We start from the raw sequence: 18,212 nt of genomic DNA on the forward strand, positions 1-18,212 counted from the left end.
ATATACAGTTTCCCAATGATCATGTGACGGGCACACTATAGGCAAATAGCAGGAGCGACTTATAACGCATACATCATTGTGGCCTGGCTTGGGCCACTGGGGGGGTCGGACGATGGATAGTACCATCTAGTGAATTTGTCATGTCGTGGGCTACTGTCCTTTCCCAGGTCTCTAATCCTGGACCTAGACATAGTTGCATTTGTTATTAGACCAAGAGAGAGAGAGATCACACATTATGCGCCATGGACATGCAGATTAAAGAGGTTGTGCCAATTGTTTGAGTCAGTTTGGGCATGCATACTTTTAAACAATACCAACATAAGTATGGAAATATACCAAATGAACCAAATTGTCTTAACCCTGTTTTGAACTTTTTTTCCCTTTATTTATTTGTTCTTTTTTTTTTCATTTTTCAACCCAAGTGTAGTCTAACTAAAATGTGGTTTGCAGAGCCGGTCCTGAGTTATCAGGCAGCCAGTGATTTATGCAGCAGAGCTCTCTGGGCAATGCCGCTGGGCACCCCCTCGGCTTAAACCCTCTATACTATTTTGATGGGTTAATAGCTCCCCCCACCTTTATATTCGCGCTAACCTGCAAACTAGAACCCATTCCCTTCCTTTAACCCCTTAAGGACACATGACATGTGTGACATGTCATGATTCCCTTTTATTCCAGAAGTTTGGTCCTTAAGGGGTTAAAGAAATCAACTTAAGTGTCTATTATATGCAGTTCACTTAGCTGCATCGATTCTGTGCCAGTCTCCAGCTACTTGGGATTGTTGGGAAGGGGCAACCCTGGTCAATGAATCTGTCTTTGGCAGGGGGATGTTCCACTGCGCCAGCCCGCTCCTCCCGTCCTCTGGGCTAAGAAACACCTTCTCCACTCCATTCCTCCGTGCTTTTAGGTGAGTTGGAAAGTCCCGCTTGTAGGGTATGGATGTCTGAGTGCCTTAGTGATAGGGCCAAAAGCACTTCTCTTAGCCATTGTGTTGGTGACAAATCCGTATAAAGCTGGACTCCCTTGATGCGATCTCCCAGGCTCTTGAATGTATGCCCCTAGTTCTACATGACAAAAACTTACTGGCCTTAGCAACTGCAGATTGACATTGCATATTGCTGCCTAATTTGTTGTTTATAACAATTCCCAAATCCTTCTTGCGTGTGGTTATCCCTAATTCACTACCATTTAGGGTGTAAGTTGCTTGTGCATTCTTGACCCCAAAGTGTATAACTTTGCATTTCTCTACATTAAATTTCATCTTCCATTTTATTGCCCAGTTCCCCAATCTATCCAAATCCCTCGGCAGCAAAGCAATATCCAGCTCACATTTTAATTACCGTATATACTCGAGTATAAGCCGAGTTTTTCAGCCCATTTTTTGGGCTGAAAAACCCCAACTCGGCTTATACTCGAGTCAAGGTCTGTATTATGGCAATTTGCATTGCCATAATACAGACTGGGGGAGAGGGGGGCTGGCAGAGCTGTAACTTACCTGTTCTGCAGCTCCTGTCAGCTCTCTCCTCCTCCACGCCGTCCAGTCAGCACCTCGGTCAGCTCCCAGTGTAAATCTCGCGAGAGCCGCGGCTCTCGCGAGACTTACAGTGTAAGCTGACAGAAGAGCAGAACGGACGGCGTGGAGGAGGAGAGAGCTGACAGGAGCTGCAGGAAAGGTAAGTTACAGCTCTGCCAGCCCCCTCTCCACCCCACTGAACTGCCACTGGACCACCAGGGAAGGAGAGCCCCCCTCCCTGCCATATATCAAGCAGGGAGGGGGGACGAAAAAAAAAATAAATAAATAAAATAAGAAATAATAATAAAAAAATAATAATAATAATAAAAAAATTAATAATAACAAAAAAAAGGGGTATAAGGACCACTATGGGAGGGGGGGGGGGGGTATAAGGACCACTATGGGAGGGGGGGGGGGTATAAGGACCACTATGGGAGGGATGGGGTGGGTTAAGGACCACTATGGGAGGGAGGGGGGGATAAGGACCACTATGGGAGGGAGGGGGGGATAAGGACCACTATTGGAGGGAGGGGGTATAAGGACCACTATGGGAGGGAGGGGGGGATAAGGACCACTATTGGAGGGAGGGGGTATAAGGACCACTATGGGAGGGAGGGGGGGGATAAGGACCACTATGGGTGGGAGGGAGGGGGGTATAAGGACCACTATGGGAGGGAGTGGGGGGGATAAGGACCACTATGGGAGGGAGGGGGGGGGATAAGGACCACTATGGGAGGGAGGGGGGGATAAGGACCACTATGGGAGGGAGGGGGGATAAGGACCACTATGGGAGGGAGGGGGGGGATAAGGACCACTATGGGAGGGAGGGGGGGATAAGGACCACTATGGGAGGGGGTGGGATAAGGACCACTATGGGAGGGAGGGGGGGGGATAAGGACCACTTTGGGAGGGAGGGGGGTGGGATAAGGACCACTATGGGAGGGAGGGGGGGATAAGGACCACTATGGGAGGGAGGGGGGGATAAGGACCACTATGGGAGGGAGGGGGGGATAAGGACCACTATGGGAGGGAGGGGGGGATAAGGACCACTATGGGAGGGAGAAGGGGGATAAGGACCACTATGGGAGGGAGAAGGGGGATAAGGACCACTATGGGAGGGAGGGGGGGGGATAAGGACCACTATGAGAGGGAGAAGGGGGATAAGGACCAATATGAGAGGGAGGGGGTGGGATAAGAACCACTATGGGAGGGGAGGGGGAAGTAAGGACCACTAGGGGAGGGGAGGGTAAGGACCACTAGGGGAGGGGTGAGTCAGGACCACTGGGGGGGGGGAGTGAAGGAACACGGGGGTGGGGAGGTAAGGACCACTGAGGGAGGAGGAGGGGAAGTCAGGACATATGGGGGGGGAGGGGGCGGCAAAATTTTTTTTGCCTACGGCGGCAAATATCCTTGCACCGGCCCTGCACACACTGCATTCACACACTGCATTCATACACACACACACTGCATTCATGCACACACACACTGCATTCATGCACACACACACTGCATTCATGCACACACACACTGCACTCATACACACACACACACATACGCACACACTGCATTCATTATACACACACTGTAAATAAATATTCAATTAATATATTTTTTTTAGGATCTAATTTTATTTAGAAATTTACCAGTAGCTGCTGCATTTCCCACCCTAGTCTTATACTCGAGTCAATAAGTTTTCCCAGTTTTTTGGGATAAAATTAGGGGCCTCGGCTTATATTCGAGTCGGCTTATACTCGAGTATATACGGTACTTTAAAAAGTTTTGTGTCATCTGTAAACACTGAAAGATGGCTTTCAATGCCTATTTCAAGATCATTTATACATATGTTAAATAGAAGCGGTCCCAAAACAGAACCCTGAAGGACACCACTTACCACTTTTGTCCAGCCTGAAAATGTACCATTAATGACAACTCGTTGTACTCTATCCTTAGCCAATGTTCTACCCAAGAACAAGAATATTTATCTAGACCATTTTTTTTTAGTTTGAAGACTAACCTATTGTGAGGAACTGTATCAGATGCCTTGAAGAAGATCATATCCACTGCAACACCCTGGTCTATTCCTCTACTTACTTCTTCGTAGAATGCATTCAGAGAAGTTTGGTTTGACCTATGTTTCATAAAACCATGTTGATTATTGCTAATAAAGTTCTTCCCAATGAATTCATGAATATTATTCCTTAAGAGCCCTTTAAATATTTTCCTAGTCACAGAAGTTAAGCTCACAGGTCTATACTTTTCAAGCAAGGATTTTGAACCCTTGTAAAAATATAGGAACAACATCTGCCTTCCTCCAATCCTCCGGTACAATACCTGAAACATAACAATCTTGAAAAATTAAATACAGAGGTTTACTTATTTCCCAACTTAGCTCCTTAAGTATTCGTGGGTGAATACTGTCAGGCCCCAGAACTGTATTTACATTAATTTTCTTTAATTGCTGTAGCACCTTGTCTTGAGTCATCCAATCACAAGTTATCTGCAAGTTTTTTTTGCAGAAATCATTTGCATATCTTTTGTTATAGGATCCTCATTAATATATACTGAAGAAAAATAGTTATTTAAAATGTCTGCCTTTTCCTGGTCTTTATTAGCTAACAGACCCATCTCTGTTTACAGTGTACCTACACAAATTTTGGGGGGTTGGTTTTGCATTCTTTGGCTATCAATTTCTCATTTTCTAGTTCAGCCACTTTAATTGCCTTTTTGCAAGCATTATTGGCTTCCTTATATCTAATATAGGATGCCTCTGATTTGTCAGATTTAAATGCTTTAAATGTCCTTTTCTTATTTTTCATCTATTGTTTTACTTCTCTACTAAGCCATGTTTTTTTCAATTTGTTTCTTTTATATTTATTACCTAATGGTACATACTGGGAAATGTACCTTTCTAATATTTGTTTGAATAGTTTCCATTTATCCTCAGTATTTTTTTTCACTAAGGAGTTTATGCCAGTCAATATGTTGTAGAGCTGCCCTAATCTTATTGAAATTGTTTTTTTTTTAATTATACATTTTAGAATACCCCACATGCTTTTGCTTTTTTGAGTTTATTTAAAAAATTACCATATTGTGATCACTATTTCCCAAATGTTCCCCTACTTGAATGTTGGTCAAAAGAACATTGTTTGTTATAATGAGATCCAGACACATATTGTTTCTAGTTGGTGCTTGTACCAGTTGTGACATAAAGGTGTCATTGAACACATTCAAAAACCTGATTCCCCTTGCTGAAGTACTAGTCACTCTATCCCAATTTATGTCCGGGTAATTAAATGTTTTTCCTATCCTTCCTAAATAGCGTGTACCAATTTAAGTTAACTGCCCAGTCATGTGTCTCACCCCACAATGTTTGTTATGCTTATTATATCATATTGTTTAGTGTATGACATTGCCTCTAGTTCCTCCATTTTGTTATATAGACTCTGTTCTGAGCTTTCCCCTCCCGTTATCTCCACCACCCTTATACCACCCATCTCCTTTCTATCCTATCTCCATTTTCTAGATTGCTTTGACCCTCCCCCCATTACTAGTTTAAAATCTCCTTCAACCTTCTAGCCATAATATGCCCCAGCACAACAGACCATCTTCTGTTTAGGTGCAATCCATTACGACTATACAGGTTGTACCCAAGCGCAAAATCGTCCCAGTGCTCTAAAAACCCAGAACCCTCTTTCCTGCACCAAGACTTCAGCCACACATTGACCTCTCTAATCTCCCGCTGCCTTTCTGCTTTAGCTCGCGGCGCAGGTAATATTTCTGAATAGGTTACCTTGGAGGTCCTTTTCTTTAGCTGACTTCCTAGTTCCCCGAACTCATTCTTTAGGACCTTCCATTTTCCTCTGACTTTGTCATTGGTACCAATATGGACCATGACAGCTGGGTCATCCCCAGCCCCTCCCAATAATTCCTCCACTATGTCGGCAAAATGCCGGACCTGAGGGAGGCAGCAAACTGTCTAGTTGAGACGATCAGAGTGGCAGATTACCCTATCTACTCTCTTAATAATAGAGTCCCCTACCACTACAACCTGTCTAGCCTTCCTTACCCTCTCAACCCCACCCGTACTAGAGGGGTTGTTCTCACTGCTGTTAGAAGGAACAGCTTCCTGCAGTACAGCTACTCCTGAGCGGATGCTCCTAACATCTTCACTCAAACGGGAAAATCTGTTCGGCTGCACAAGATCAGGAGTAGCTAAACCTTTCCTCTTCCCTCCTCCCCTGCTTCTTCGCCCCACTGTTACCCAGCTATGTGTCTGCTTACCAACTGAACTCCACTACCTGCACCCACTAAACTCTGCTCAGTGAGCAGCAGACTCCTCTCCAGATTGACAATCTCCCTTAGTGTTGCAATTTGCTTCCCCAGATCGCCAATTTGAGCTTCCAGAAAAGCCACTCGTTCACACCCACCACAGAGGTATGGACCCGGGACAGATTCATCCAGGCATGCATACATGCAGCAGGATGTGCACTGAGTAAAACTCGCAATCTTGCTGAAGGGGGAAACTCACATAAAATGTTCCATGAAAGCAGCGCTCTCTAGCTATATGATCATTGCTGTGGCAACAAACCATAAACACAAACCCTATTGAGAATAGATTTCCTCCAATGTTCCCATGACTGTAAGAAACAAAATGAGGCAATGTAATAACACACAGTAAAAGATAACCTCAATTGAGAGCAAGAGAGACTGTGAACAGTTTACTCCAAAAAAATCATAGTACCGAGAGCAGCAGGCAGGCAAACTAAAATTCAAAGTCAAGTTAGAGAACAGCAAATTAAGCAGACTGCAATCATCAGTGACGGTAGCAGAAACCAAGGAGACACTACAAGCACAAGTTACAATTTATCGAATAGCATGTCTAGAAGTTGGTTAATACATATCACATATTCTTTCCTAGTTTTCAGGTATTGAACATATAAATGTAACCACAACACCAAAGCTGCATATTGTTTTTTAAAATCTTAAAATTAAACATAATCTTTAACTCCATCTTTAACTCCATCTTTAACTCCATGTGATAGACCTCAAAATGATTTATTTTTGTCTGTGCATAAAACGAAAACCAAACGTTATCCAAGAATTATTAAGTTCCCTTTTTTGGATAATGATAAATGATATAACTATGTAAAGATAATAAACAAGACAAGAAAATCTGCATCAAATGTTATCTTTAATCAAACAGATTTTACTTTTATAAGGATGAATGCACAATGTCTTTCATTATTTCCTTCATTATACAGGACACTAAACATCATGCTAACGGCATATATTGTACATATTGAACTTCCTTGATATATCGGTGTCCTTCCAAATGTATGGTGTACATGAGTCTAATGTGGACAAACTACATAACTCTCCAATAATAAAGACCATGATAAGCAATTATCCACAATCTCTGGAGACTGACTTGTCCTTGACTTTACATGCATTGAGGAAATGCATTAAAGTGGTTTAACCCCTTAAGGACACATGACATGTCTGACATGTCATGATTCCCTTTTATTCCAGAAGTTTGGACCTTAAGGGGTTAAAGGATAAGATGCTAAAATGATGCTTGTCTAATGTTAATATTAAATAGTAAGCACAAGAACTGTTTAACATTCAAAAAATTACTATACAAATAATAATGGAATGCAAGGTAATCATCAACTTTTATGCACATTATAGCTTTTAGCCTCATTAGAGGGATACTCTAAGCACGAGAATTACTACAGCTTAATTCTGTCCCCGCAGTCTGGCAAATGTAAAGACCGCCTTGAGAGGTCAAACATTTCCATGTATTGGTAAAATGTGGATAGATAAATAAATGATACATGAATGACCCATTACTTGCTTTCTGACACAGTACTTGCTTCTTTAGCTCTGTTTGTACCCAGTTCTCTCTGAGCTCACCATTATTATGTTTCTTTTTTATGAAGATTTAAAACAACATATTGTAATTAATGTGTCTACATTATGAAGTAGACAAAAATAACCTACTTCAAATCAAGTGGAAACGTAATTATTTTACAAGCTTGCGTTTCTTTGGGATTGAAATACTTTTTGCACAAAGTCATTTTTGCATAGTTCGTGGTTTAGTGAAAAATTCTGCATGGTTTTTGGACAGATTTTCAATCTGAAACAACAAACTCATCAGCTAACAATTCAACATTTAAATATAGTACTCACCATCAAACTTTTTATGCCAAGACACAAAGGTAGTGCGTACAAAATGGCTGGTTTCCTCCACTAGTTTCATAAATTCAAATTTACTTTGCTCACTGAGTTTATCTTCCATTTCAGTTGTGCAACATGTGTATTCCTGAGGACAGATGCGAAGATGTTCCCCTGTCAGGAAATAAGAATGAAATGTTACAATTAGCTAAAAAAAATCATCCATAAACAATTAACAGATTTAACATAGTTTAAAAAAAAAAAAAAAATACAAACACACACACACATAGGGAAAGAGTGCGACTTGCAATTATTGCAGCAAGGCCATCTGCTGATTAGAAGGTTATAAATCACCTTTCAACATTATTAATCACCTACCAATGTGTTTATTATAGCAAACAAAAGGAAGAGTGATGGTGTGAGAGTAATATAGAGGGTGTGAATAAATACAATACTAAGTTTAAGCATGAAGTGCATATCATATGTACTTATTCAAGTAATAATATGGATGTGTCTTGGCTATATATATATATATATATATATATATATATATATATATATAGCGAGAGAGAGAGAGAGAGAGATAGAGAGAGAGAGTGAGAGTAAGTAGACAAAAGGTAAGCACTCTTGGGTCTTTCAAGCAATAGACAAAATATTTATTCCATCAAAGGGTATACAATGAGATGACCGACGTTTCGACCCATTCGGGTCTTCCTCAAGGTCGACCTTATTTTGTCTATTGCTTGCAAGACCCAAGAGTGCTACCTTTGTCTACTTACTCTATATACAATCAGCGTGGAAGTGCACCAGGGCATAATATTCAACTTTAAATTACCAGCAAGGGTAAGTGCCATTACACTTCTTACTGTGTGTGTATATATATATATATATATATATATATATATATATATATATATATATATATACATACATACATACACACACATACATACAAGTTTGCATTAGAAAAAAAACTTTCCAGTGATAATTAACTAAATAAAAGTTCCCACATGTTATTTTGGCAATTTAATTTTTTTACTTTTTTTTTTTTTTTTATAAATTCTTTATTTATAGAATTTCAATTGTTACAGAAATTAGAAAATGAGTTAAAGTAACAAAAACAGAAACCAGGAAATTACACTTCTAGTCCATCATCGTGAGCTAGATCATGACCAGTTCTCTGCGTAATAGTACAAGGTCATATACATCTTATCAATTCCACATGTAAGGTGGGTGTTGGGTCCTTTATCCAAAGCTCCTTCAGTGGGTGAAATGCCTGACCTTGGCTGTAGATCAAATGTTTTGTGTGTATTAGAACCTTGTCAGTGGGTGACTTACGTGTAAGTTGGTGGTGTGAGGGTGTTGTCCCCCTGCAGTTGCAGGGTGATGGACTCAGAGATGGAGGACAGAACATGGTGCGGTGGGCCTTGACCTCACATGGTACTGGGGTCATTAAGTGGCATTGTTCTTGATCGGACCAGGAGTGTAGAACATGGCAATTTTCTTCAAATGTGAAGCAGTCATTTCATTTGAAATAGAAATTTCTGGATACACTTTTCAGTGATATATTCTGAGCAAACCATTGGTTTCCAAACTGTTCAAGCTTTGCTTTGATAATTATGGACTCAAATTATTTTTGTAACAAAGCCTAAAGATTGATTGTAACAGCTGAAAGCTGTAGAAAGCTAGTTATGTTACAGGATGATTTTAATATCTTCAAACCAAGTGTAAGCATTAATGTCACTCACAATATAAAGACATACTTCTAACATACAGAGATTATTAAAATGTACTCAACTATAGGAACCTATGTAAAATCTGTAGTTCACCACAAACTTGCAGTGGTTTAGAACGATGAAGGAAATACATTTTTTTTTGCATATGTGGTCATTGCGTAGGTTGATTGAATAAAGAAACATTGATGAAGAGATATATTAGGGAATAGAGGGACACTAGTAACCAAAGCAACGTTAGCTCAATTCTCTGCCATTAAAGAGTTAAATCATTTTTGTTTCTATTTTGACAGCCCTAACCAGCGTCCCTGCAAGTAACATTCACAGCCTTCCTAAATACTCCCTGTAAAGTGAGATCTAATGTTCACGTTTTCTTTATTGCAAATTTTATTTAGTTTATCATTTCTTGTCTCCTGCTCTGTTAATGGCTTAATAGACCTTGTGTGTGTTTAAAGTTCAATTGACAGAGCAGGAGATAAAACTTTTAAACTAACATCTGATTGAAAGTGAAACCATTTATTTTCATGCAGGCTGTGTGTAGCGGAATGCATTAAGCCTGTCCTATAACTTACCTGTATAACTGTATTCGTTTATTGTATTTCTGTATGCTTTCGTATGTGGGTTCGGTAATTTCATGAGAATGAAACTACCGAACCATTAGACCACCCCAGTGAGAAGTGTGCGCCTCGTTAGGCGTTCACACTTCTCACAAAAACCACAACTTGAACCTTAATTACTGATGCCTGGGTGGCCGCTGTTCGGTATACGAACCACGTGCGGCGGCCATCTTACGCATCAAAATCTCAGCGGTGTTTGGTCGTCGAGTGTCTGGAACTCAAATCGGACACTCAAACAACCGAACACCACTGAGACCTCCAGAGCTCCGTAACTACCGAATGGAGGGACCTAACGAAGCCCCATTCGGTAGAAACCAAGTACCGAATGAGGGAACTGTAATGCAGGTGAATTTAAGTGTGGATGGCTAAGATTATTGTATATTTCAACTGCCGAACGGAGACCGACCGCAGGGCCCAAACGTATGGAACCCTTTTTGGCTATCACCTCGTGTGCGGTCGGTCAAACTTCACCCTCCACCTAACTACCGAACCCCTGGTCCGATCTCGGTGAATTTTGGATATATTGTTCACCCAGATCAGGGCTACCTAGCGGTACCCTAATATTAATGGTATGTACTAGTTTAGGGGTACATCCAGGTTTGGGGTAATGTACTGTATAAGTTAAGGGGATTAGGAGTCACTCTGAGGGGAGGAGATGTGTGGGAGGTAACAGTTACAGTATTGGTTACTGTCCTACTTGAGGTGAATCCCTCCCTTGCATGGGAGCATGCTTTATAAGGAACCCTGGATTAAAGATTGTCAGTTCTGCTCCTGAAACTGTGTGTCGTCCAGTTATTGGGATTGCTGTTGGGATATTGCTGTGCTATTTTACCTGCTGGAAACTCTGCTTGTGGATTTACAATTGCCTTGTTCCTGAGCCTCACTGGGATCTTAAGTGGAGAATAGCTGTGGGATATCAGCTCTCTGCTACATAATCCCACCCCTCACCCCCCTCAACCCTTGCAAATCATTTTTCAACCCAGCCCTTTGATCATTGTCAGCAGTGATCAAAATACAGATCAACAGTATTGCACAGTGATCTGATTTTTTTTTTCTTTTAACCCATGAGGGTTAACTTGTATTTTTATTTAACTCTCAGGGGTTACATTTATTTAGTTAGCTAAATATTTGTAAAATAGTTATTTATTTAGCTAGGGTGGGTAGATGTTAGTGGGGAAATTGGTGGATTTACTGTTAGGGTAGTTAGGAGTTAACGGTAAAGAAAAGTTTAAAAAAGTTTAAACAAAGTTTTAAAATATTTTAAAAAATTGTTAAAAGCTAAAAAAAGTTTTTAAAAGAGCTAAAATACTTTTAAAAAGTTTAAAAAAATGTTTAAAAAAGGGAATACATGTGTATTACCTCTAAACTTGGTACAGGCTAGCAAAAACATTATCCCACACTAAGGTATACAATTTGTCTTTTAAAACACCCTGGGGTGTCTTCTTTAGGAAATGGTATGCCTTTGTGAAGTAACTGGAAAAGCAAGCTGCTAAAAAAATTCCAAAGGGGGGCAGGAGGGACACAGCCATTTAAGTTGGAATTTTTGCGCTGTGTCTCAAATGTGCCCCTTCAATGTCATCATATACCTGGTAAAGGTAAAACGGGGGTATTGCTGTACTTAGATGACATAGCTGAGCACCATAAGAAGTATTATTCTGCCGTAGCACACATAAGGTTTGCAAAATATATATTACAATCTCATTGTGTGTGTCAAAAACCAGGACAAAAATGTTTATTACCACTACACTAGCAGAAAAAAATATTTTAGGCTAAGGTTCAAAATAAGCCTTTTGAATTACCCTAGGATGTCTTCTTTAAGAAATGGCATGCCTTTATGGGCTATTTGAAATATGTAGCCTGCTAAAATACTCCAAAATGGGACATGAACAAAAAAAAAATAATTCAAAGTAAAAAAAAAAAAAAAAGAATAAACAATCACCACCACAATGGCTCTCTCTCAAATGTGCTCCATTCAATGTCCACATATACCTGAGAAATATAGTAAGTATTATAGACCCATAGCACACAAAATATACAGTACAAACTCACTGTGTGTGTCAAAAAGTCAGAAAAAAAATAAATTTTATTTAATTCAATGTATCATGTATAATTTTTATTATTTATATTTTACAATTTATATTTTATCTGTGTTAACAATAGTATTATCATTTATTATGCATTGTTTCTTTATAGTGTTTTTTTTATGCTTGTAGATTTATATTACCTACCTCCACCCTCCTTCCCTTGTGGTGAGTTTACTATTCAGGCTCGCTATTCGCTTGAGCCGGGAGCCAAGGCAAGGGAAAAGGAACTGTTCCTTTGTCTTCCAAGCACAGAAAAGCCCACCAAAGTAGCCAGTACCCCAAAAGTGCCCCACCAACCTCAGGTGTCCCCACTCAATTGTTTTCCATGCAGTTTCACACAGATGAGCTAGGTGAGAACGTTCTTATTAAACGTTCTAACGCGTGTTCTAAATGGGTTTTTGGGGTGGTCCCTGTTCAGGAGACGAATGAGTTTCTTTCAAACGGGGAGTGGGGCACAGTATATGTAAATTGCAGGGGAACACATACAATATGGAAGGAATTCTACGAATAGGCAGTGGTTCTGCCACATAAGCATCCTCAGATAACCTCTGTAGCTTAAAGGACCACTCTAGTGCCAGGAAAACATACTCGTTTTCCTGGCACTAGAGTGCCCTGAGGGTGCCCCCACCCTCAGGGACCCCCTCCCGCCCGGCTCTGGAAAGGGGTTAAATCTTACCTTTTTCCAGCGCTGGGCGGAGAGCTCTCCTCCTGCTCTCCTCCTCCGATCCGCCTCTTCTCCTCCCCGTCGGCTGAATGCGCACGCGCGGCAAGAGCTGCGCGCGCATTCAGCCGGTCACATAGGAAAGCATTCATAATGCTTTCCTATGGACGCTGGGGTGCTCTCACTGTGAAAATCACAGTGAGAAGCATGCAAGCGCCTCTAGCGGCTGTCAGTGAGACAGCCACTAGAGGACATAGGGGGAAGGCTTAACCCATTCATAAACATAGCAGTTTCTCTGAAACTGCGATGTTTATGAAAAAATGGGTTAACCCTAGAAGGACCTGGCACCCAGACCACTTCATTAAGCTGAAGTGGTCTGGGTGCCTAGAGTGGTCCTTTAATGTGTGCCACAACAAATTAGTATACAGCAGACCATTTAAAACATCTAGGGGGCCGCAGGTTGGACATCCCTGATTTAAAATAAAAGAAGACCTAGTAACTGGTCTCTTACTGCCCCATCACCAATTTGGAACAGACAAGTGGTTAACCCCTTAACGCCGTTACGGCGTGCTATGCCGTCACGGGTTAAGTGGGCTTTAAAGCCGTTATGACGGCATAGCACGCCGTAACGGCTTGCAGCCCCAGGAGCGATCCGCTTCGGGAGGACTGCCTCACAGCCCAGGCAGCCCTCCCACGGCAAATGAGGCCCCCGGGGGCCATGTGATCGCTCTCAAAGAGCGATCACATGGCCCCCTATAGCTGGCTGTGGATCTGCCAGCAGGGGGACTGTTTGAAATATCAGACAGTCCCCCTGCTGGTGGGAAGTATAAAAAATAAATAAAAGACAAGTGTAAAAATAAATTAAATATATTTTTATATATATATAATATGTATATATATTATATATATAATATATATACATATTATATATATGTAACGTCATACAAAGTGTATTTTAATATTAATATAAGTATATATATTAATATTAAAATACACTTAGAATGACGTTACATATATATAATATGTATATATATTATATATATAATAGATGTACATATATATATATTATATATAAATACGTATAATTAAAATAATAAATAAATTAAATAATAAAATAAATAAATAAAATATTGAAACAAAATTTAATATAAATTATATATGCATATGTAATTTCATTCTAACTGTATTTTGTTATTAATTTATATATATCGGTAACAAAATACACTTAGAATGACATTCTATATATATCTATATATATATAAAATACAAATAACCGCAAATATATATATATAGATAAATACATATAATTACATAAAAGATTACATTAGTATACACGTAGAATTTAAATACCTATAAATGCATATATATTAAAATTCTACATGTATATTTAAATAATCTTTTAACGTAATTATGTGATTTGATTAATTAAAATTTGATTGACATGCATGACAACACAGGGAGAAAGTGCAGAGAATTTAATTCGCAAGCACTATATTTGACCCTGTAACTCTCCAAGACACCATAAAACCTGTACATAGGGGGTACTGTTTTACTCGGGAGACTTCGCTGAACTCAAATATTCATGTTTCAAACTGGTAAATTGTATTACAACGATGATATTTTAAGTAAAAGTGACGTTTTTTGCATTTTTTACAAGCGAACTGCACTTTTATGGTCTATATTATTGTTGTAATATGTTTTACTGTTTTAAAACACTAATATTTGTGTTTAGTGAAGTCTCCCGAGAATAACAGTACCCCCCATGTACAGGTTTTATGGTGTTTTGGAACGTTAGAGAGTCACATATAAGGCTTGCATTTCATTTTTTTCACATTGAAATTTGCCAGATTGGTTATGTTGCCTTTAAGAGCGTATGGCAGCCCAGGAATGAGAATTACCCCCATGATGGCATACCATTTGCAAAAGTAGACAACCCGAGGTATTGCAAGTGGGGTTTGTCCAGTCTTTCTTAGTAGCCACTTAGTCACAAACACTGGCCAAATATTCGTTTTTTGCTTTTTTCACACAAAAACAAATATGAACGCTAACTTTGGCCAGTGTTTGTGACTAAGTGGCTACTAAAAAAGACTAAACATACCCCACTTTCAATACCTTGGCTTGTCTACTTTTTCAAATGGTATGCCATTATGGGGGTAATTCTCATTCCTGGGCTACCACACCGTCTCAAAGGTAACATTACCAATCTGGCAAATTTCAATTTGAAAATGTAATGTTCTATATTTGACCCTGTAACTTTCCAAAACAACATAAAAGCTGTTAATGGGGGGTACTGTTGTACTCGTGAGACATCGCTGATTACAAATATGTGCATTTTTTTTGCAGTAAAACCCATTCACAGTTAAAATGTCAGACGGAAATGCAAATTTAAAAAAAAATCTTATTTTCTCACATTTTTTTTACTTTTATTCATAATAAATGATGTTCCATATATGAATAGTTAATGATAGATTAAAGCCCTGTTTCTCCTGAACAAAATGATATATAATAAGTGTGGGTGCATATAATTTGAAAGAGGGGAACTACGGGTGAACAGACACATAGCGCAAATTCCAGTTTTTGTTTACGTTTTGTTTTGATCAGAACGTGCACTATTGACTCCGTCTTGAAGGGGTTAAATATATAAATTGGAGTGATTTATTTAATTATTTATAAACAAAAACACTTTACCAGTTACTGCATTTCTTTTGTCAATTTAACAGTTAAAAGTAGATGAAATGCAAATAATAAAAGGTTAAATGCAGCTTGTAACCCACACTATATATAATGAATATCTGACCTCCTATATTTTGTATGGAATGCTAATATTTTCAGGCTTAGTTTCAGATATTAAAATATTATGAAACTGAACAAACACAATTATGGTCAGTTTCCTAATTTGTTTCAAAATTGTTAAAAGTCTAATGGCAAATTTTCATACCTGGGAATTATCCTTGAATTAGGACATTAAGACAAATTTAGAGCTCCGTCAGCATTGTGTTATTTATTGAAACATTATTTTATGCTTAATTGTAGCAGCGTTTTTTTTTTTTTTTCAAAACAATGCATAATACTAACAATAGTTGTACATCACAAAAGTCATTGTACATTTTAAAACTGAGCTCTTCCTTTAGAGGTGTAATGATTCTACCAGTTTTTAATCAATCTGTTAGAATGAGCAGGTGAATAAAGAACAAACTGCTTGCTTTACATCGCCTTTTCACACATTCTAGCTTCCACAAAGCTCCGAATTCAATTAAGAAATGAATGTCTTGCAAACAGACCGATAATTGGTTAACTTTTATTTCATTAGGTGTCCCAAAGGGACCATTCATTTTCAGCACTCCGTGACCCAATTGTCCTTCCTTGTGAATGATTTTCTGCAATAAGTTATAGAGGTCAAGGCCAATGCAAGTCTGTTCAAAATAATGCTGAACAGTAAAGAGTTGGAATCCTTGGAGAATTTCCAACAAAACTCTTATTTTGTTTCTTTAAACATTCAAGCACGTTCTATTATTTAAATGTGCTTGAACATTTTGAAACATGTCAATTGTAACACTTTTTTTTATTGTACTGTTCAGGGATACATAACATTTCTTCTTTCAGATACTGCCCAAAGAAATGATGTTAAAACCTGCAATATGTTTTTGGCAGGGCTTTAAAGCGCTCCATTCAATTACTAATGCACAGATGATGTACCTATTTAATTTAGTTATTCCTAAACGCTGAAATGTGTGATAAGTATATGAAGATAATATAGGAATTAAATTAGTGCATAAACACAACACTTATAGTCTAGAGTAGAGCCATAAATTTAAATAAGATATTAAAAGGTCATTCCAAGCACCATGACCATTTCAGTATTTCAAAGTGGTCATGGTGCCTGAAGTCTATGCATGCAGCATTTCAGTATAAAACGCTGCCCATACAGAGATGTTTTATATTGCTGCCAGACAGGTGTCAAGTCAAGGTGTCAAGTTGCTTTTGTGTGTGCTGGGGCCGAGTCAGCACAATTCAAACACAGCCCTGGCCAATCAGCATCTCCTCATAGAGATACATTGAATCAATGAATCTCCATGATGAAAGATCAGTATTTGCATGCAGAGGGTGGAGGCACTGATAAGTTGTGATGCACACTAGGCAAGACTGCTTAAGGAAGCAGGTCTAGCAGCCATGTGAGGAGTGGCCAATAAAGTTATTACTAGGCTGTAATGTAAACATTGCATTTCCTCTGAAAAGACCGTGTTTACAGCAAAAAGCCTAAAGGGAATGATTCTACTCACCAGAACAAATGCCATAAGATGTAATATTTTCTGGTGACTATAGTGCCCCTTTAAATGGATCATATATAGCAGCTATCCAGATACTATTCAATGCAGTCACACATACATATAGAAATATACAGCACTCATTCCTAAATAGTGTATATAGAATAGTTATCCAAGCAGTCCTCATTTGCAGTAAACATATACAATAGAAAATAAACTACACTCGCAAAACATTGTCAGTGTGGTTTAATGATTTTGCAAATCTATTACATAAATGGTATTTAAAGGGAGGTATTTTAAATCAGTTTCATTTCAATGTGCTTTCCCCCTTTTTATGTAAGACCCTAGGAAAAATTGCTTGCATGTTTGTGTGAAAATTGTACACTCTGTTCTGGATCCCTGGATTTAAGAAAAAAATTACACATGACCTTAACTACGATGGAAAAATAAAAAATGTTATCTCTGAAGGGTGAATGCCACCTAATCATAAACTGGTACCTCTCCAGATGTAGTCAGAGTCTTAAATGAGCTCTGTCTTTAGAGTAAGGCACTTATATTGGTAAATCAATAATTGGTTTGATCAAGAAAGTACTGAAATAGGCAGGGTCTGAATGAGGCAAATAAGTTTTAATTCCTACATAAATAAAGGATGCAAAATACGTATTATATACAAGGAGACATATTTGCCAGTAAAAGTTACTAATAGTTTTTGTCACAAAACATCACCAAAAATGCCATATATTTTTTTTTATAAGGACTAATCAGTGTGTGAAAAGAATTGGATGGTTAGAGATGCTGACGATAGGCTATTTAGCTAGGTTTATGATTTAGTACACAGTATGACATCATGAATGTAAAAGGATTTATTTAAAAAAATAAAACTAATTATGACATATACTACTAGCATTATGTTTAAAAATACCATAAATGTAATCTTGGAGATTATATATATATATATATATATCTTGGATAATCTTGGATATATAGATATATATATAGATATATATATATCCAAGATTATCCAAGATATATATATATCCAAGATTACATTTATATACAAGGTACAAAGGTACATTTATATACAATTGTCCAAATTGTACACGGTACAAATAGAGAGAAAAAGAGACAGACAGACAGGGGCAGGTCTTACCCAAATACAGAATGCAGC

General features: G+C 38.6%; 1 protein-coding gene across 2 annotated transcripts in view; it reads right to left on the reverse strand.

Moving 5' to 3' along the window:
* GPC6 (glypican 6) overlaps nt 1-18,212 on the reverse strand; it is a 946,336-nt gene that overhangs the window by 760,792 nt on the left and 167,332 nt on the right. For both annotated transcript variants that reach the window (XM_063425801.1, XM_063425799.1), the window contains exon 2: nt 7,700-7,858. In XM_063425801.1, coding sequence (XP_063281871.1) covers nt 7,700-7,858 — 159 coding nt within the window. The remainder of the gene's footprint in view (nt 1-7,699; nt 7,859-18,212) is intronic.

This window comes from Pelobates fuscus, chromosome 1, assembly GCF_036172605.1.
Source record: "Pelobates fuscus isolate aPelFus1 chromosome 1, aPelFus1.pri, whole genome shotgun sequence".
NCBI lineage: Eukaryota > Metazoa > Chordata > Amphibia > Anura > Pelobatidae > Pelobates > Pelobates fuscus.